Source organism: Scatophagus argus, chromosome 14, assembly GCF_020382885.2.
Source record: "Scatophagus argus isolate fScaArg1 chromosome 14, fScaArg1.pri, whole genome shotgun sequence".
NCBI lineage: Eukaryota > Metazoa > Chordata > Actinopteri > Scatophagidae > Scatophagus > Scatophagus argus.
Genome location: NC_058506.1, coordinates 19,616,106 through 19,638,386, shown reverse-complemented (window position 1 = coordinate 19,638,386; position 22,281 = coordinate 19,616,106). Strand labels below are relative to the sequence as shown.

Below are 22,281 nucleotides of genomic sequence, written 5' to 3'. Positions count from 1 at the left end.
TGCAGGACCAAACCGGAAAAGAGCCTTGACTGGTGGTGTATCTGTCGAGTGACGGGGCTGCACTGTGGTTCAAACCCTGGCTCGGAGGTACGAAAGAGCAGCTCCTCTCGCCGCCCTGTAGTGCACCACCGGAGTCTTGACGTCGATGTGAGCTGACAGGCTGCAGAGGTCTGGTGGTAGCAGGTCGAGTTGCAGCAGTCCAGGCAAGAGATGACAAGCACCTGGATGAGCACTCCTCCTTAGGCCACCTCCTTATTAAAGGAAGAGTCCACCTCATTTTGTAAAGGAGGAACCCATAGGAGCATCACACCTTGCTGTCTGGGCTGGCATCACCACAGTCAGCGCTGTTGGTTGTCTCAGCGTGGGAATCCTCACAAGCTCAGTCTTATCCAAGTTGAGCTTTAGGTGGTACCTTGCTGCCAGGCAAGAGGTAATGCGTGCCTCCACCTGAGTGCTGGACAGGTGGAGGCGTATGTGGTATTTGGTTGACATTTGTTTTAAATGTAGTGCTTTCTTGTGTTTTCATAGCTTAGTGATGAGTGATCTGCCTCTCTCCTCATTGACTGTCAAAGTTGGCTTGTCTGTGGCTCAGGATGCCTCATGCGTCCAGAATGGTGCACATCATCTCGCTGGGGCCTGAACCAGCACTTCAAAACTGAAACTGAACAACATTTATGCATGTTTGTTCAATGTGGACAGTTGGATAGATTGAGAAATTTAGTTTCACTTTGTTTTCTGATGCCCTGTTTACAGGGAACTTTCATTTGAAACTTTAGTTTTAGATCTAAGTTTTGTGATATGATGGTGTCTTGTGATCCCATGTGAGATGGGCCAGATGTTTGGAATGAGACAGAAATAAAGCGTAACCCTTAAAGGCCTCAGTATGCTTTAAAGTGTTTGCTGTATCGTCTCACAACAACCTGACGGTGAAATCAGTGGAGACTCATCGGACTAACGCTCAAAAATCTGTCACAATCACGCCCACTTCAAGTAACTGCCGGCCAGGCGGGTTGCGAAAGCACCACTGCCTGTGTCACTTTTTATGTGCAGCAATGTTACTACCGTCGATACGTGTGCATCATCTGCACCACGTTTTGTCGAGTTCGTCTGGAGCATACCCAAAGTATACAAAACAAAACAAAATGCAGTCAACAGTTTTACCAAGTGAGCTAATATCCTTCTTACAGTCACGTGTTTGTCAAAGTGCTGACCTTTGGGAACGGTTTAGCCTCTCTGGGATGCCCCAGTCGTGATCCTATCACCTGTCATCAATGAACCTGTTTACCTGTGATTCAAACTGGTGGTTTCTGAGTAGTGCAGGACTTTCCCCTGTCTTTTGTTGCTTCTGTCCCAACTGAATCACGTTGCTGCCATCAAATTCAGAATAAGCAAATATTTCCAAAAAACCCAGAGAACTCGTGAAGACCTTCACTGCTCCTGGTTGTCCATTGTTCTGGAACTGGAGCCTTGATGTTTGTTTGGCACTCGTCCCTTGTTTCTTCCACGTTAGCAACTCTTTTGTCAAATGAAGGCAATAACCCGACATGTTGGCAATTGATTGGTTTGTTTTTGATAATGTCCTCTCAGACGACCACCTGACAGACGAGGTGTGTCTCAGTCTCACAAAGTCAGTCCTGGCTCGTGTCTGTGCGCACACACACACACACACACACACACTTATGTTTGAGGTTACTGCTGACCTGTAAGTGCTTTGAGTTCAGTTTCTGAGCTTTAGAGAAGTTCTCTGACCACAGTGTGGGCATGTGTTTGTGTGTTAGTATATGTACATGAAGGTCGGGGTAATGTGTGTTTAACTTAATGCACACTAACTGTGTGTGTGTGTGTGTGTGTGTGTGTGTGGGGATAAGAGGGTGTGTAGGGAAGTGGTGGCCAGCTTTGCGTCAACAGGGTGTGGTGTGATAACAGCCCAGCAACTTCTCTCCCCCTTTCTCTCTCTCTCTCTCTCTCTCTCTCTCTCTCTCTCTCTCTCTCTCTCCCTCCCTTCCCCTCTCTCTGCCCCCCCCCCCCTCTCTGCCTCCCCCTCCTCTCTCTCTTTCTCTCTGCCAGCCAGATGGAGACACACCCAGTCCTTCTCTGTACTTGTCAGCATATATTCGGCGTGTGTTGTTGTTGTTTTTATTTTATGACCAACGTTTTTTGAGACGATATCTCAGCTTTTGGACCCACGCTGAGGCAGACACTGTACTGTAAACACGACACAGAAGAGGCCCGAACTGACTAAACTGCAGTTACAAACACACCCGCAGACGTGGGTCATATTTGGCTGGTTGCCAGCTCGCAGCATCTGTCAGCCATAAAGGAGCCAATCAGCAGCAGCACGAGTCGACCAACGGAGCCGCCGCGGAGGCCAAATAATGAGACTAAACAGCAAGAGCGAAAAATCCAGCGTGTCAACATGGGAGCAGTCTGGAAGATCATGGTAACATCTGGCAAACCACGCCAGCGGAAAGCAGCAGCAATCACGAGCCGAAACTAAACAACACAAGCAAATAACGCGTGCATTAATGAACTTCAGTTAAGGACCCCAGTGTGTGATGTGAAAGGGTTTCTTTTGAAATTAAAAGTGGAGTGAACTCACTTGGACTCATCAGGTGGACGACTCCAAACGAATGCTGTGTGTCTGCTGGATGTACAGAGAGACGACTTTCTCAGTTATTCTGCTGCCAAAAAATAGTTAACTTTTCTGAAATAAACATAACAAACACTTCCATACGTAAGACGAAGCTCACTTTGGTTACCATAAAATCACGGAAAAAAAAATCAACAGGTTGCAAACAAGCTGTTTAAAACGGCGTTTCCCGTAAGACGTCCTCCCCCACAGCCGAGCTCAGTTCAGCTCAAGCACCCCTTCATCAGCAACACGACTTCTGTTCCAAATGGGCTCATGTCTCAGTCTTAAAAGGAAAAGGAAAAACACAGTACAACAAGATGAACAAAACAAGAATATATCTCTAAAGAATAAACAGAGAAAGCTATCGCAGCCCAGGCTTAAGGGAACCCTAAATGACCCGCCTGTGAAGCGTGTGCATGTGTGTGTGTTATGTTATGGCAAATGTGTACCTGACAGTGAACCAGCGTTACAGGATTTTTCAGTGATTCCCGCCTCCTCGCTCTCAGATTCCTGTGGACAATCCCTGCGGTGGTTTCCTCAGAGATGTGGGAGCAATTTGCATGTTAACTTTGTATTCCTCGACTGTCAAACATGAATTAACCTGACAGGAAGTCGGTCTGATCCTGCTGTAGTTGATAGTTGTTGTATTCGTTTTCTGATCTAATGTGAATGTTCATTTTTAGACTTTGTTTTATTCTAGATGAATTGGCTGCACAATTCTTTCCGGTAAGACTGCATGTATATATATGTATGCATGTATATATATATATATATATATATGAGAATTTTTGCTAACTTTGTTCCTGGAGACAAATGAAAGGTTAAAAAAAACATGTTTAGATAATGAAGTATGAAATCGCTCTGAAATCCAGGTGTCAGTGATGATACCCAGACCTAAAGCTCTAAAAGGACTGCAGAAAAAATTAAAATCGTCATTTTTCAGTTTGCACTGATGTAAATATGTGTTTGTCCTTATGAAATCACTAGTTAGTTTGCATTTTAAGTGTGTTGTGAGTAGTTTGCACAGAGTGTGCTGGTGAGGAGAAACAGTCAGTCTGTTGTTGACAAAGAGAACAAAAAGCGGGAAAGTGCTAAAAGCATCTGCATTCAAAGGGGCCACGCGAAATTCACAAGACTAAACTCAAATTAACACAAAATGTTGCCGTGTGGAAGCGGAGTGAGTCATCAAAATGTTCCTCAGTCTGTGTTTGTTTTTGGCAACATGAATGGAAAAAAAAGATTATCTGTGATGTGCTGCACCTGATAGAAAATGAAAACGTCTTGTAGAGTCAGATGTGCTCGTTTTCCAGTCAGGGAAACGTCCGTCCGCTCTGCCTTCTCTCCCTCCTCCAACTTTTCTTCGCTTTCCCTCTTTCTGTCCGCCTCCTCGTCATGTTTTCATGTCCGCCGCGGGGCAGCCGGTGTTGCGCAACAGCAGTGACCTTTGACCCGGTGGCCTCTGGTTGGCCATTGTTGACTCGTCCGTCCCTGATAGACAGTCGTCAGCTGTTGTTTTTACTCTCTTTGCACTTCGATCCGAGATAGATGAGATGTGTGTGTGTGTGTGTATGTGAGAAAGAGAGAGAGAGAGAAAGTGAGAGAGAATCATGTCATTGTACGTCATGAATTTCAGGAAATCTGCGAAACGTTTGTGACATTGATGGCGCAGTGTGGCTGCTGCTGCCTGAATGCTGCTGAATCTGATCTGTTGTTATTTCTGACGCAGGATGGAAGTTTTAGTTCACATTCACACTTTTCTTTCTCTCTCTCTCTCGCTCTCTCTCAGTCGATTCAACCAGCAGTTAATCGACAGAAACTTGGAGATTACAAGAATCATGCAGTCATTTTTCAAGCAAACGTTTCAGCTTTCCCACCGTCAGGACTTTGAATCAGTTACAGACATCATCGTGGGCTTTAGAAATGCGTGGATGTTATTCACACTTTGCTCCTGTTTTTGTAAAACCAAACATTAAATTGGTTAAGGGGGAAAAGATGATTGATCCAGGCGAGGAGGCCCCTCTGAGGAGGACCGTGGCCCTTTAAGAGGCGGTGGTCTCTCCTCAGCTGGAGGAGAGGCGGAGGGAGTGAAGCTGTCAGGGAGTGGCTGGGGGACGGAGATAAGTTTGTCGTCTCTTGCAGGGTGCAAAGGAGACGTATAGCTGCATGCATGTGATAATGTAACATTACAGCGTCATGTGATCACCTCTTTTCTCTCCTGCGTCTCTCTGTTTGCTTTAGACTTTTATTATATCTCGCATCAGATGAATTCTGTAATCACCGTGATGTGATGATGTGGACTGTGAGCAGGACATGAAGAGGAGAGTGGGTGGTACGAGTTAAAGGGGGAGGGGGGAGGAAGACATGGGCCAGTAAGGTCACAGCTGTGTGAGAGAGGGTGAGGAAAGTTTCCCTCCCTTAACTCCCCGTCCCTCTGCGTGTCTCTGGAGTTTTGTTTTCACCCCTCCGTTTGCAACACAAGAATTCACTCACTAATTGTGACACGCTAATCTTGAAACGGTTCTGGTTGTATTGATCTTCTGAGCTGCTGGGTCCAACTTGTGTGTGAAGCCTCCGTGTTTTGGAATCTTTGCAGCAAGATCCATCATTGTAGTCCACCACGCGCTCACTGGTTTGCATGACACTGAGCTTCTTCTTCTTCTTCTACTGCTCCTGCCTCTTAGTCCTTGTCACGCCACTGGTTCTTCCTCCTCTCCTCTCCTTTGCAGGACAGTACAGACATGGCACTGCTTGCTACAGCGAGCCTGAGGTCACAACAAGATGGAGGCCAGTTGCACGTAACACACACATGAGAAGCAGGCTGAGAATGGACGAAATGAAAGTCACAGTGTCACAGGAGGAATGTCTGATTGTCTGTCTGTCCATGCACATCTGGTTCTCCTGAAGGAGAAAATGCTCTGACAAAGCATTTCTAATGCTGCATTCAGAGGCATTAGGACAAAAAAAACACAATCTGGTGCCCACACAGAGTCTGATCTGTTTGTATTTTTGTTAATTTCTTAGCCACTGACTTTGGTAATCCCCTCACTTGGCCTCTAGCACCACTAGCAGGTCGACATGTTTGGATGGAACACCCTCACCAACACACACATCCTACTGAACACAGACTAATTCGAGACTCAATCTGATGGTTTCTTGCATCTCAAGTGATGAAACACTCCTGACACAGTAAGTCGTGAAAGTGTTTCTTTTAAAGAAACCTTCCCAGAATCCTCCCCGTACGATGCAGCTGAAGCTAAAGTAGTCATGGCCCTTTAGCACCCAACCAGCCTTCACCAAACACCCAACTGAATGTCTCATCTCTGTTGCTTATTAACCAGGCCCCACCCTTACACACACACACACACACACACACACACACACACACACACACACACACACACACACACAGAACAACAGAAAGTAAAGGAGGTAGAGAGAGTGTGTGTTCATGCATGTGTGAGTTTGTCTGTATAAAGAAAGTACAGGCCAAAAGCTTCTAATTCTAAAAGCTTAGACACTATAAGTGCACACACACACACACACACACACACACACACACACACACACACACACGCACTCTGACTTTGAGTTTTCCTTCGAAGCCTCCTGCTCTCTAAGTGAGGGACCTCTTGCTTCTCAGAGCTGAGGCTGTAAGGGGAGGAGCCTGTGTGTGTGTGTGTGTGTGTGTGTGTGTCAGGGACTCCAGTTTCATGAGTTGTGCAATGTTTGGACCCTCAACTGGAAAGCAATGGGAACTGACCTCGCTGCCCTCTCCCAACTTATCTGCTCCACCTTCTCTTCTCTCTGCAGTTTCATGCGGCTCTCTGTTTTCCCTGCAGTTCCTAATAAAACGTGAAGCAGTCGCAGGTAAAACCATCAGGGAGCTCTGTGGTGATGGACACAGATGAAATTTCACTGGCTGGTCGGATCACCGTGCCTCACCTGCACCTGAACCTGAACAGTGCCCTCTGGTTTGGCCAAACACAGATGGGGTGGCATCACATTCAAATATTTAAGGCCGCTCAGCAGCTTATTAGAAACAGAAAATGTTATGATAATAATAATAATGAACATGTTATTTTTAACGCTCGTTATTGGTGCCGCAGTCTGGGACTCCTGCAGCACTTTGCCTTTGTCCTTTTATCTCTACTGAAATGCATCCAAAGCGTCCTGAGGATGCCACAAAATCCATTAAGATGCATAACCTGCCGTTATGACTGAACCTGAGCTTTGACTGCGTTTGCATTCTGTGCGCTGACAAATTAGTGTTTTATATTTGAATGCTATCGACGGCGCGTCGGGAGGATGTAAGACGGCGGCTCTGAACTGAGCTTGAACCCACAGCGGTATGAGCGCTCGGCAGGGAGGGGGAACAAAACCCCCTTCTCCCTCTCGTTTTATTTTGGTTGTTTCTCTTGCTCTTCACATGCTGAGTGTAGTCTTAGTAACATCAAGTGATGGTGAACCCCAAACTGAAGCTACTACTGCTGCTGCTGGATAGTTAAATAGCAACACTATTAAATAAACAAACAGGGGAAGGTTATAGACCAAAAACAGAAATCTGGAGCCAGCCGGAGCCAAATTATCTTCATCTGCACTTCTGATGAAAGGGACTGAACGTTGTGTGTGTATGTGTGTGTTAGTGTGTGTGTGTGCCTTCAGTAGGGGTTTTTGGAGCTGCTTGGGAAATTGCTGCATGTGCGTTCATGAGTGTGGGCATAACCGGACGTGAACCGTGTACGTGCGTGTTTGGACCCTGTGGTGGCATGAACAGAGCGTGGCTGACTGGGGCAATCCCCCCCACCCCCACGCAAATCACACACACACACACGCACACACTCAGGCCTAGGGGGTTTGGAGAGAGGCAGCAGTGACAGGGAGGAGAGCGCTGACCCAGATAGTGTCTGTGTCCCACCCTCTCTCTCATGCACACTGTAAGAAATGAGCCCAGCATGGGTTTTTATTTCACAGCGAGGCTTCATGTCATAATGGATTTAAAAAGGGCTGCAGCTAACTGTTACTTTCATTACTTACTGATCTGCTGAGTATGTTGTGATTTGTTTTCATTGTTCTGGAGACGAGTGAAAATCATTCCCAGAGTAAGAGTTTGTGTACCTTAAGAGCCGCTGCGAAGTGTTTCAGGCTTTACACTTTGATTTTAGAGTGGATGAATCTTAAAAAACCCCTCCTGCTTGGCGTTTTAGTGTGTGTGAAGAAGATTCATGCAAAACATCTAGCGTTCTGCCTGTGTCTCATTGTAAACGTCGCTGTGTGTTTATGTTTGAGCTGCAAGTAAATCGCTCTTTGACACTTTGTTGTCTTTGTACAAAGTGTGTAATGTCTGGAAAAATGCTTTATTTTAACTGTGACGTTTTCAAGGTTAGGAACATGCCTGAATTCAAATACACTTGATTTTCAACATTATGTGCTGTTTCATCTGCACAACAGGTTTTAAAGTTTGTGTTTGTTAGTCAGTGTTCTTGTTTTGGTCCAGATCAATTCGGTTAACATCCTGCTTCAGTGGATAATTTAGAAAAATCTTCCTTTTTGTTTTGACCTTCTATCACCAGCGAGAACGGAGCTTCTTGAACATGTCCTGTAGCTTCCAACCGTCTGCTTGATCATTTACTTGCGCGATCACATAGTCCATGTGTTGTTATTGAAAAGTCATCAGTAGGACAAGCCTTTACTGACAGATTGACGTGCGAGAGGGTGAGCTGATCACCCAGAACCTTGCTGCTAATTGTATTTGTGTGTCTGAAATGTTTGAGAAGCTGTCACTTTTTACAGCACGTCTCCATCACATCCGTCCACTTGGTCCTGCCGTCTACGTTCACTGTCTCACATGAGAAGAATAAAGGTATTTAAATGTCTGGTTCGTGTAAGTGAATGAAAAAGCGTCCTCACTAAGCTGTGACATGACTCTTCTCCTCAGCAGCCTACAGCTCAGCAGTAACAGCCTGGTGGTTCTGAGCGGGTGTGAATGTGTGGGACCGTGCGAGGACGAAGCAGAGTGTTCAGTTCACGCTCAGTCAGCCCTCGCCGGGTAAAAATAGATTTTAAAAATGTTGAGATTGGCCTGTTTGAAGCCTCTAGTGGACGGCTGCAGAACAACTGCACAGCAGATTCAACTTCTCTCAGAAAGTACAGTCAGTGAGTTTTGGTCACATTAGCTCATATTTCTTTAGTTTAGATCTGCAAGTACTTATTTAGTTTGTTAAATGTTAAAAACCCTCATCACAACAGATCAAAGAAAACAAAATATCGGATTAGCAATGGCAAAAGAAAGAGAATTGCATGAAATATGATTAACACGATCATTAAAACTGTTCATCACCTGTCAATCACTGACCAAACAGGTGGTTAATTGTACACTTTAATTTGAACTCCGTGCCTGTTCACCACAAGCAGTCAGTGTACCGGCTCACCAGGAGTGTTCACAGTTCCAGGTTCATTTATACGTTATTCTGCAGCACAGGGTCGCACAAGAAGAACTATTTTCTCTCTGATGAGATGCAGAGGAAGAATCGAGGAGTCTTTCAGATGGAGGGAAGAAGCTGGCCTGTAGTGTGCTGGTATGCGGCAGCGGATACTGATGTATCGCTTGTCAGATGGGACTCAGTCTGGTCTTGAAATGACCAGGGATTCCAGTTCTTTCTGTTGTGTGCCTCTTCAGATCTCGTCATTCTTTATTCATAAAGTGGATCTATGTACATCTGGCATCATCTAGCACTTTTTTTTAAAAAAAAAAATTTGCGTCTTGTGGTATCCAGTCATGTCTTTGCTTTAACTTCATTTACATTTAGGCCAGGTTTTAAAATATGCCTCACAGTCTGAACGCCTTCAGCAAATAAAACAAAAAAACAGTCAACAAGCTTCATTTTGATTTCTTTACACGCTGTTGTAACTTAACAGTGCTGACCGTGGAAAAGTCCCATCTCTCTCTGTCTGTCTTTATTCAGTCCTCTTCGCCCCCCCCCCCCCATCCCGACTTCCTGTGGTGGGATCAGAGGCTGACAGGGTGACACCCACCCCGCCCTTTTTATTCCTGGAAGTCCACAGTGGGACCCCTCCTCTGGGACACACACACACACACACACACACACACACACACACGGACACACACAGACTCATTCAGTCACTCCTCATCTATACACACAACATGTGCATATCCACTCACAGTCTCTCACTATCACTTCTCGTTAGTGCTGCTCTCTCTCCACACACACACACACACACACACACACACACACACACACACACCTCTTGGCCCCCTTCACTGTACTCCTTCCCCTTGACTGCCTTACCAGCAGATGTGGATCAAATCGGATTTGCAAAAGATTCTCAGTGTTTGCTTCATTCTGTTCAGGGCGTTGTAATGGGTGTGGTTTGTATGCTGAGGCACAACTCTGGAAAGTTCAAACGACTTAAATTTTCAATTTAGCCTGTTTTTTTTCTTTGATCTCCTGCTCACGTGGCTCCGTCTAAACTCCACCTAGCTCGAGCTCCAGATAAGGTTAAAACAAACTGAGAAATTATTTAGAAATCCTGTTCAATCCACGTCTGGCTGCAGCGCTTCAGTCTTCCAATCCAAAATGTTTTGAGAGGATTTATTCTAGACGAGATACTCACAAATCATAAAGGAGCCAAGACAAGTACACAGAATTTTGGGCCTTGCCCTGACATCCGATATTCTGTTTTTAAAGCGAAAATTGTTGCTATTACTATTGGTCAAAATTCACAAAATCCACAGGTCAAGTTGAGCTCAACATGAAAAGTCACAGGAATGACTTGCTCTTAAAGATGAATGGCAGTTCATGTCATTTTCAGCTGACTCCAAAAGTGAAAAATGTTTGAGAACAGGTTCTGGTCGAAATTTCAAAAAAGCTTAGGAATTGAAGGAGTGTGTTTGACTTAAAACTGCTGGTGGAGTTTTGCCCTTCACATGCGACGTCTGCAGCCTTCTGTTCTTTCCAGCAGACAAAAACAAATCCTCCTTCTACAAGACACTCACCTAAAAATGTCAACAATGGTGCTTTCAAAACCGAAAGAGGTTCTTCACATTGTATCTGGCTGAGAGCACCAAATCTGATTTATTAGAAAATTCTACTATGCAAAAATCCTCTCACAAACTTCTTCTCTCTCTTGTGAGATGAGAAAACACAGAAAGCAGAATGTGCTTAGTGAAGTGAGGTGAAGGACCAATTCTAATTGTTTACATTCGCTCTGTCCCGTGAATTTACTTAATGAGGTCGTCTGATTTCATCCAGGGTCGTCTGATAGCTAAGGGAGAGCCATTTTTATTCGTGCTGCCGCCGGCGGGCTGAATGGACAGCATAAAAGGCAGGTGAGAAGTGGCCAATCACAGAACAGAACAGGTGATAACAAGGCCAGCAGAGGAGAGAGCAGGTTAAAGTCATCATGCTGGAACAAACCTAAAACGAAGGCAGAGGGCGAAAAAACAGGTGGTAAAAGATGAAACATTTCTACAATGACATGATGTTTACTGGAACACTTTTGCTGGAGCACCCTTCAGTTTCGGGACTGGATGTTAATTAACAAACTCTCCACTCACTTTTCTCTCTGAGTTTTGCTCTGCGCATCTCTTGGACTTGTGCAGTTATAAATGACATGCGGTTAAATTAGTAACGGGAGGCTTGCGTACGCTCCTGTTTCCTGCACTCTTGCATTCTGTCACGTGCAACTACACAGGAAGTTTTTCCTCAAGTAAAAGTGCTTCCTAACAACAGGAAACCAACTGATACCAGTAAAAAAACAATGAATCAGTCAGAAGCTGCACTCCTTACTCGGACTGTAACCAATCTGCAGTGCATTGTGGTTAATGTCCTGCTCCTGTTGTTGTAGAAATCAGGTCCAATCCCAATGTCCAACCTAAGACCTTAAGCCCTGAACCCTCGTGGACTTTGTCACCAGCTGAGTGCTTGAGTGTGAGAGTCTTCAAAGGTCAAAAATGGTGAAAAAATAAAAATGGGACAGAACTTGTCTTACCTAATGGGTTTGTGATTTTTTTTTTCTGTCTTTATGGTCAAGGAACTTAATGGCCCGACTGGCTGATTTGAACATACGCTAACATGTAAACTTCTTTTTCTCTACTTCCTCCATGTTTAGTTACAGTTTTTCACGGTATTTTTTAACTAAAACAGTCATGTAGCCATGTAGTAATGAAATGAAACGTCCACATACAGACTTTTCCTGCCCCTTGTGACTTTAACGTCTCATTGCCATGAACTGTGGGTTATTCCCTCAGGCAAAGTCTGCAGAAATGTGGACTTATGGAAAGCCATCATGGAGGGCTCTAAATGTCTGTGAAAGAGCCCTCATGCATATTAAGATCTGATGGTGGGACGGCCCTGAGCCCTCCTGGACTTACGGGGAAGGTGGCTCAGAGTCTGTGAGTGTGGACGTTCGGTTTGGGCCTCAGACTCTTCACATTCTCACATGTATTTCTCCCTCTGTGATTGTTGAATGTTGGCACAAAAATGGCTGGAAACATAGGGCCCCTAACTCAATTGTAGGGGTGTTAGAAATAACTTGGCCGTTTGGTGTTTTAGGCCACCAGTATGAAATTTTAAAAAGTGTCCATGAACATAATCGTTCATGCCGGTTGTTTGGTGTAATGTCGAGCTCTGACTGTGTGTTGGTCGCCGGTTGGGGGGGAAGGTGTGACACCAAGCTGCCTTTACCTTTGTTTAGAGGCACAGAGGGGGCTCTGTCCCATCACAATGGGACTGAGAGACCAGTGTGTGTCCTCTGTGTGCGTGGGGGGAGGGATTGTGTTGGCAGCCACACCCAGACTGATTGGCTGAGGCCACACCTTACTGTGGAATCCACTGGAGCTGGGTCACATGTCTGCCTGCAACACCACGCCACTGTCTGCTGCCCCACAGACAGCAGAACACGCAAAACACGTGAATGAAATCCGTGAAACCACCGGAGGAAAATCCAGTGAGGATGTCATCCTCAAAGCTGACCTGGATTTATCTTCAGCGCGGCACTCGATGGAAAGAAAGAATGAAAGAAAAGCAGCCTTGTGTATGTCCAGTTTTTGAACCGCAGCTGAAAACTCTTGGTTGATGTATTGACTTTATGCTGTGAAACAGAATGTGAAACTCTCAGATTTTCAGTATATTAACCGCAGACCTTGCTCATAAATCATAAGTGAAATGTTAGAAATCCAGTGAAAGACGCTGTGGTTCAAAACCGTTGCAGACAGACTGAAATTTTATTACTGTGACCTAATACTATTTCTCCTCCTAGAACTATTACCTTTGAATACTTCCTCTATGAACACCCTGAAGAGGAACACGCCCTGATGGCATCTTATGGAGAGAAAAATGCTCCCATCTATTGTTCTCTGTGTTTGTCATTTCATTACATATGACGTTTTTTGTCACACTTAACTCCTCCCGTACTGCTTTTGTACTACTTTTACAACTACTGCCATATCTGCACTCACCACTACACAGATTAACGCACAGAAATACCCAAAGCATTGGGTCACTACTGCAGACAGGAAGTAGAGACTAAGCTTGTGTGTTTGATCATCTGCTGCACTTTGAGCAGCACAGTCAAATGACTTCACACCTTTTCTGTCACTTCCTGTTTGAAGCTTTCCCACACATGATTAATACTAATCATGCTCAACTGTTCTGTCAGTCAGCGTTATTGTCCTTCAAGGCATCCAGGAGACCCAACAAAATGTTTGTGATCGTATTTAATCACGCCATGGTCACGTTCGAAGTCCGCAGACCCAAAGAAATTGCACTCACTTGTGGAAGTGCTGGTCTCACGATGTCAGGTTTCTTTTTGAAACCACAACTCTGAAAAAAATTCCGCTGAAATGTTGGCTGTAAGCAGATTCACATCAGCAACAGTTGAGCTCAAAGGGGAAGACAGAAAGACAGAAGTGGAAAGGAAGTCCTCTTTCTGTTACACACAGCCAGCACTGGTGTGGTTCAAACTGTGGGTCACAGACCCAGTGGTGGGTCGCAGCATGGAGACAAGTGGGACAGTGAAAGCTGAGTCAGTCTGAGAAAAACATCGAAATACAGATTAGATTTCATATCTCACGGTTTAAGCTGATTGAAAAAAATACCCTGACACGGCGTCATTGATAACTGATTGATCGTTTAAAAGTCAATGTTTCCATCGCCAAAGTAGCCTGACTCATTTAGGTTTATTTCTCGTTTATTCTTGCTTAGCTTTCACTTGTGCCCACACTTTATTGGTACTGACTGTCTGTCAGGTGAGGAAGGTTGCTCAGGTCCATACTCATCTGTATTTTCTCTTCTTTGAAATCCATCAGAATTTTGAGAATTTAACAAGAGGTTCCTTCCTCTTGTGTTTCCCACTAAATTCCCAAGTTGTTGTCGCTGCGGTCGCAAAGCCAACCAGACGGTTTTCTGTTTTCCTCAGAGGAGCAACCACCCACAACACAAAAGCCTGAGTTTATTCGTTCATTTAGTCTATAATGGAGACATGGGAGGAGGCGGAAATGATGCCAGCCTGACTGGATCACCAGTCGGCCTTCATTTTCCCAGCAGATTTCATACCAGGTGGCAGGCAAAATGAAAGCGAGGTTTACAAAGAACCAGCATAAAGGCCGCTGTTGTCATTTTTCTGTGTAGCCATTAAACTGTGCAGTTAGTTTGTTGAGTTGCCAGTTGAGAACTTTGGTTTCGTATTCCTGAAATGACAAGAGGAACGTACTGTGTTTGCCATATATTTATTTCCATCAACATATGCTGAGATTCTGCTGAAACGTTCAAGTGGTTGAGTTACATCTGTCCTCTGTTGGTTCAGCTGTCAGTGAGCTCTCATACAGTTTTACTTGTAGCAGTGAATGTGTTCAACTGTCAGAGAAAGGAAGTGGACATGGAGACAAAATGGAGACAGAGAAGAAGAGAAGGGGTGTGTACGTTACTAGAAGTGTGCGTGTGTGTGCGTGTGTGTGTGTTGAGTCTCTGCCCCGGCACTCCCCACACCTCTCGCTCTCTCTCTCTCTCTCTCTCTCTCTTTCAGCATGTGTGTGTGTGTGTGTGTCTCTCGCTCGACCTCCAGAAAAGGGTGTGTCCGCCTGCCTGCTGCTGAAAGGGAGGGAGGGGTCAGTTCACGGCTACTCCTCCCTGCTCTCTCTCTGGGTCTGTTATTTCTCTTTCGCTCTCATTCCCTCACTGGCAGCCTCAGGATTAGGCCTTTGTCTCTCTCTGCTTCCCCTGTCCCTCTCTTTGCCTTTAATTTTCTGTCTTTCTGTAAACAGAGTGTGTGTCTGTGTGCGTTTGTGCCCCCCCTTCTGGTAGATTTTTGTGAAGGGGTTTTCTTAAGCCAGCTTTTAGGGCAGAGGTAATACTTGTTGTCATGTTTTGTTTTGTTTTGTTTTTCCCTCCCCACTCCTGCCACTTCCTGTCTTTTTTTCCTCTCCTACCTGTCTTCTTCCCCCCACTTCCTGTTCTCTGACCATTTCTCCTCCTTTTTCACATTTCCCTTCTTTCCTTCTTTTTCTACTTTACTCCTCATTCCTTCTTGAAATCCTTCAACAAATCCCCTCTTTTCACCCTCTCCCTCTGGCCTGGAAGTTTTTTGGGCTTCTTTTTTTCCTCACCCTTCCTTCCCCTGATTTTCTCTGCCATCTCTCCCCACCCCCTCCTTTTTTTCTGCTACCCCCCCATCTCCTCCTCACTTCCCTTCCTCTGCCTCCTTCTCCTTGCTTCCCCTCTACTCTTATTTTTCCATTTATCACAGATCCCTCCTTCCTCCTCTCACCTTGTGCCTCTTCTTCTTCTTCTCCTCCTCCTCAGTGCCAGTCGACTCCTAAGCAGAAGAAGAGTGCCACCGGCACCCAGAAGAAGCAGAGGAGCCCGGCCAAGCAGAGCGCCCTGACCCAACAACAGCCGCCGCCATCGTCATCACTCCCGCCAGCCGTGTCCCAGGAAGAGGAGGAGAAGGAGGAGGAGCCTGCGACGAGGCCTCGGCCGCCGCAGGAAGAAGACGAGGAAGAAGCAGGCGAGGAAGAGCGAAAGGAAGTGGCGACACAGTCTGTGAAGAAGAAGAAGGAAGAGGAGGAGCAGGAGGGAGAGGGCGAGCCAGACATGCCCTCTGTACAGATCAAACCAGAGCCAGAGGAGATGGAGTGCACGGTGAGGAGGGGAGGGCAGGGCAGGCGGGGCGGATGGAGGTCATTGGTTCATTGATTAGAAGAGGGTGGACGATGTGTGGGTGTGTAGGACAGATGGATGGCTGAGAGTCAGGTGGGTGTGGAGAGGTGTGGCCGCCGACTCGCAGCGCTCGCGATCAGACATGATCGAACACGTCCGATCAGACAGATGCTGGAGGAGGATTTTATTTGAATACTTAAAATTATGTTGGCATCAGAAAGTTTTCCACTGATTAAGTGAGCTTTGATTTGTCAGTGATACGACTCTCGGCTCACTTTTAACTTAAGGGAGTCCAGATCCGATCTTGTAGTTTTTCTTTTTGTGTGAGAAACTCAGACACATGTAAATCATGTCTTATTTTTACAGTTTAATTGTGTAATAACAGCAGGCTTCTCAACACCACAAGTTAATTACTGAGATCTGGGAACACAGCAAGACCACAATATGCTAGAGGCAAGAACCAGGAGTGGTCAGCTGATCAGACAGGTTGTAAATAAACCTCCAGGGCATCCAGAAATATTTGGAAGAGAAAAACAAGCATGACTTTTCAACTTTGACTTGTCATACTTGCTGTAATTTTCCTGTGAAAGGAGGGATTATTGCTGACATTTCAGGTGTCCTCACTTCCAGCTTCAACCATTAGCTTGTTCACATCCTGTCTGACTGCTTGTTTCTCGTCTCATCTTGACTGACATGATGAGCCAAATTACAAAGACACTCAAGCTGCTGAAAAAAGAACTGTCATTTTCCGATGGTTAGATCGCTGGGATGAACCCATGCTGTTGTTAGTGAATCCAGGAGCTTTTTCTGTCTGGGATTTAAGTGGGGGTTCAGAGCAAAAGCAGCAAAAAATACAAGGAGCTCTGGTGGCTGTGAGCTGACAAAATACAACACAGGAAATCCAGTTTGAGCAACAGGTTAATGCGTTTGACGCAAAAACAATCTGCCAGGAATCTGCGTCATGCTGAGTGATGTTTCGCACTGAGGCACAAGCAGAGCCACGTTCACCTTTCGGCTACGCGACCCTGTCTTTTAGAGCCCCTGCTGGGTCACTGCAGTGGCCCCATTCAAATGAGTGAGTGGGCTTGTCCCACGCAGTGATTGGGTTTATTCGGCCATGACCAAAATGTTGTGTCTGTAATAAGTGCTGACGGGGTGGGGGGGGCTTTGTGAAAGCACCAGCACAGGTGTCTAAACTGATGGCACGTTTAGTGTTGGAGAGTTGCCGGAGTTTCCCGTGAGGACGTAGAGGACGAGGAGGAATCGCAGCGGAAGGACTGAGTGAAATCCAAATTCTGATGGAGGATTTGACTACAGAGATGTGTGGTGATTGGCTGGGGTGTTTGTGAATGACAGGAGGATTTTTGAAGTGCTTGTGATGAAGGTCATGACAGTCTGATGGTTTAGTTTTTCTTTTAAAATGTAGAAAACTGCGTGAATCATCCCTTGATCCAGTTTCTGTCAGTGAAGCACTTATCTTTGTTCTTCTTCATCTTAGCTTTGTTAGTCCAAATGCCAAAGACATTCCAAATCTCAGAGAGGAAAGCAGCAAATTTAACTTTGACCTTTGCTTGTTAAATGATTAATCCATTAGACTGTTTGTTGGCATTAGGGATGGTGCAGCAGGTCAGCAGTTCCCTTTCCCAGTGAAAGTGACACTCAATACCCTCAATGTGCTCAGTAACTGCTGCTGCGAAGCCCTTGAGCAAAACGTTTAAACCCCCCCTTAAGTCAGGGTCTGCGGTGACAGGGACTGAATGAATAGAACTGTGTGATTGTGAAGCGAGGCAGAGAAAAACCTGTGTCCTCCGACAGGCTTCTCTGCATCCTAAAGCAGAAGATGAGGCTTCCTGCTCTGTCGACGCGATGTCAGGAAAAGCGAAGTGAGAGAGCAGGTCGTCCTGATGGAGGCCCGACACGACAGAAAGTTTGGAAAGTCATGGATCGCAGTTAGCGAACAAACACTTAATTGCTCTCACAGCGTGTTGACATTTGCGGTTTTGCGTTTCAAGCAGCGATGTTGACCTTTTGTTTGTTTTAATCCTGAGTGACTTTGAAGGAGAGCATCAGGAGAACCAACTCTGTGAAACAAATAGTGAGGAGGTCAGAGGTCACAGCAGCCCCAAAGCACCCTGACAAGAGACTGCGTGAATCATTTTGAGGAGAAAAGCTCCTCTCCAAACCAAACTCCTCCTGGGGTTACCCTGCACGTCGCCTTAATGCCCCAGTGGTTTTATTTCTCAGGACTGAACTATTTCGGTCAGACCGTCTGCTAATAAATTAAACTAATTTGGAGCATAGGGCTTCGTCTTTTTCCTCATGATTTACACCGAGCAGGGGAGCGCTCGTATCTTCCAGTCCACTCCTCCTTTGCTACGTATGACTTTTTATTATCTCAGATATACAGATTTCAGGGGATTTGAGTGGCGAAAATAAACGTGACAAAATGTGCAGTCCAAGCCTTTAAATCATCCAACAAGGCAATTCAGAGCAGATAGAATAACCCGAACTCTTCATAGAAAAAAGCTTGAAGTTATTAAATCCCCACTGCTGTGTGAACATATTGAGTTTCATGCCAGTTTACAGTGTTAGTTCTGTAAACTGAGGATGTCTGCCATATCTGTGTTGGTTAGTTTCTGTTTTTAACTAACTGGTGGTCCTTTCTGTAAAATGAGTCTTCATTTTTTAGTTATCTGATCATAACTCTCCATTTTCTTGCTTGTGTTCACAAAAACTACAGAAGCAAGCAAACAGCACCAGAAAACACTCCTAACTAAAGTGTAGCTGTTGTTTTGGGTTTGCCCTGTATAAAGAGAACTGTCCATTAGTACTGATTAGAATGGGAGGTTCAGGTGCTTTGTTTTAATTTTTTTAATATCATAATGCTTCGTTATACCTTATAGAATTAAAATGCTTTGTCATTAGGTGTTGGGTAAAATGTAATAAAATGCAGACCGATTGCTGTCAAATTGTTGTTGTGTGTCATGAGGACGTGACGCTGCTGTATCCACCGCCGACTTACGTCACTTAGTGTTCCTAAGGGCAGCGTGAAGGTATGTGGTTCTCAGCATAGCCAAGAACCCAGAAGGGTTTGCTTTGAAATGTCTAATATGTCCACATTATGTTCTTCAAAAAGTACAGATCGATCCATGGCGAACCCTTGGCCTCATGACTTTTTAGAGGAGACAAACCCGCCTGTTATAATCTTACATTTGTTTGTCGGTTGTGGCTTCCCTTCCCGATTACAGACACAATGCAACTAGACTTTTTGAAGGATAATTAAATATAATCAGGAGTAGTAAATATGTTGGGAGTGTTTGCATGTGGCCCTGGCTGAGCTTACAGGTTTAACAGCACAGGCATGTTGCTACACCTTTGACATTTCTAACTTTAGTGTTAAGCTCAAAGCTCATAGGTAGGCCCATGTACCCTGTTATAACCGGAGACAGAAGACGGTATAGAATAAAGGGCGTGAGCACTAATGATAAGGTGAAGCCTGTCACAGGAACACAACGGCAGCCATTAACCCAGCCAGCATGCTGAAGACGGAGGGACGTGAGCTACAGGGGAAGGTGGGTGGGTGGATGAGGTATGCAGGAAGTGAGAAGAGTGAGAAGAGAGGGAGGGAAAAAGAAACAAACTGACGGTGAGGAGACAGATGAGGAGAGAGCGCAGATGGAGGGGGACGGTACAGAGGTGGAGGTGGAGAGGGTGTGGTGGGTCTGATAAGGAAAGTCTGTGCCGCAGGATTATGACTGCCATCAATTCTGTTTCCTTTGTGCTTTCTTCAGTGTTTTGTTTCCTATAACGTTGGTTGCTCCCGTACAGCCAACAGCAAGGAGATGAACACTGAGGCAAGCTGTTCCTGTTGGTTTTTATTAGGAAAGCCCACTACGCCAACAAGCTATTTTAGAGAAACCCAGAGACAAGTGGAGAGGGGTTTTTTTTGTCTTGATGGTCAATGGAGTACACTGAAAGTACATCAAAATAGGCAGATAGGAGAGGAGCATTGCATTATCTGTAAATTATCTGTAACTGCCTTGTGAATGTAACTGTAACTGTCACTATGGAGGCTCTCAGGGTAAAAACTAAGAACATATTTTGGTTTTTCTATTGCATATTTTCGCTCCCAAGAAGCTGCAGTAATGACGAAGTTTTGGTCAGAGGTTTTAACTGTTCCCCACGTCGAACAGTAGTGACGTGGGTGCAGATCTGTCGTCAGTGGAATCCAACAGAAACATCTTCTCAGATGGAGTCATGTCAACAGCTTGTCTGCGGCTTGCTAAGCTACCTGTCAAACAGACTGACGTGATTATTTTGTCGAGAGACAGACCACAGTTTCAGTCAGTTAAGATTTGTGACACCACTGGACCCACAGTGCTATAAATCTCCCAGTCCACACTTATCTCTCAGGCAGAATGCAGTCTTGGATTTGCATTTGTGTGGGATAGGCAGGACTGGCTCAGTGAGGGAGTGGCGTGTTTGGGAGTGGAGATAGTGGAGTTAAGTTAAAGTTTGGTGTAAGACTGGCTTTAGATATGTGTTGTTCATGGTTGAGGCCGAGTCACCATGTCTCCAAAGCATTAATGATTTGTCTTTAAGTGAACTTTGCTCAAGTGCGCATGTGGAGTAAATTAACTGTGTGGAACAGAGAACTTAAGCTTTGTAGAGGTTAAAAATCACATTGTCATATTCAGGAGAGTTTTCATTTTTAAGTTGCTGTCCTCACAGTTAAAAAAAAAATTGTCTTCATTTGCTCTCACTGCAGTGGCTGGCGAGTTGAGAAGGAAATGAACAAGGAAAAAACCCATTTTTTGTGCATTGTACTGAATTTATAGACCTCAGGATTGCTTTGACACACCTTTCCATTAATATGTCAGCCTTTCAGCTGACAGTGCTCCTTTGTTATTTATTTTGTGACCACAAAATTATTGACACCATTGATAAGCTTTTATAATCAAGCTGCATGATACCTGCCCATACTTGTACCAAAGGTCATGGATCATTACCTCCAACATGCTTTTCTTAGCAGGTTATAAATCTGCTCTCACTAGTGAAAAAGGCAATTAGATTGTGCTTCTGGCTATGACACGGCTGGATTTATGTAGCAGTAAAACTGATAGCACAATACACAAGATGCTTCTTCTTCTTCTTCTTCTAAATGCGAAAGAAGGAAGCTGCTTTGTGTCACTGTACATGTGCTCATACCAGTGTGACGTGTGGAGTTCCTCAAGGCTCAGTTCTCTGATCTGTTTTATTTCAACATTAACAAGCTTCCATTCGGCACAATTATGTAAAGCAAAAAAATACTTATTTATTTTCCCCTCAAGAGTCACAAAGTGGTCTGACGACAAAAACAAAGAGCCTCCGTTTCAGGTTCTTGTCTCGAAATACTGTTAAACTTGTGTATAAAACCACGCTTTATTCACTGTTCTCTGATTAGTCAGATTTTCACATACTTTATATGCAGGATTTTGTGTCTCAAAACTTTTCTGAACATAACGTTTATGTCAGCACTCACTCAGTTTAAAAAAGCCAAGAAAACGTTTACTCATTTCTATTGATCATCTCAGTTGATCAATCGTTCTGCTGAATGGAAGAACTGGCTGCCATAATAACAGGAATCTTATCATCAGGAGCCAAATTGTCCACCTGCTGACAGAAAGTAAGCTCCCGATTGGCCGACTTGAAAACCTTTCACGTTTCACAGGAAAGTAAAGCAGAATTGTGTCAGTGTGTTCGCATGGGGCTGTGAGAGTTTGGGGAGATGGGGGAGGGGCCGGTGTGTGCGTGTGTTGTGTTGTGGCATGGTTTGGGTTAGTAATGGGTGGGGGCTGGGTGGAGTAGTATTGCATAAGGGATCATTAAGCAGAGGATGCGTGTGTGTGTGTGTGTGTGCTGACCACACCTCTGTGGCTCGAATGGGGTGGGGTGGGGGTTTCCTGTCCCTAAGATAAAGTCTTCAGGAAGCAGGTCCTCCTGGTGTTCGCCGCACATCCCTCTTGTGCTAACTCCGATTCACTATTATCACTTTTATTCAGACTCGTTTGCATCGTCACGACACGACGAGCGTTACGTCGTCGTTTAAACAGGATGTCACTTTTCCTCACAACGCAGTCTGGATTTTTTCTAATAGTGAATGTTCTAGAAGCGAATCCGGAGCTATTTGCGTACAGCGGCCTGTGAGGACAAAACACGTCTGAGAAGGGAAAAGCACACACGAAAATACAAAGATCAGAGCACGAAGAAGCAGCAGGAGAGGATCACCCGAATTCGTTAGTTTCACCGACTGTCACATTAACAAGCAAATAATTGATCAGGATGAGACGATGGCCTCGTACACGCCTCTAAATCTGAAACGCCGCACGCCGTTCCTGGTTGGTGATTGGCTGCGTAGCCAACAGACGGAATCTGCTGGCAGTCACACAGAACAATGTGCTTTTGTCCACAGCTTGATTTTTGTTTATTTGCCTC

At 45.1% G+C, this 22,281-nt stretch overlaps 1 protein-coding gene across 2 annotated transcripts in view; it reads left to right on the top strand.

Annotated features, from left to right (window-relative positions):
- klf8 (Kruppel-like factor 8) overlaps positions 1-22,281 on the top strand; it is a 56,796-nt gene that overhangs the window by 13,371 nt on the left and 21,144 nt on the right. For both annotated transcript variants that reach the window (XM_046411836.1, XM_046411835.1), the window contains exon 2: positions 15,451-15,789. In XM_046411836.1, the coding sequence (XP_046267792.1) occupies positions 15,451-15,789 (339 nt within the window). The remainder of the gene's footprint in view (positions 1-15,450; positions 15,790-22,281) is intronic.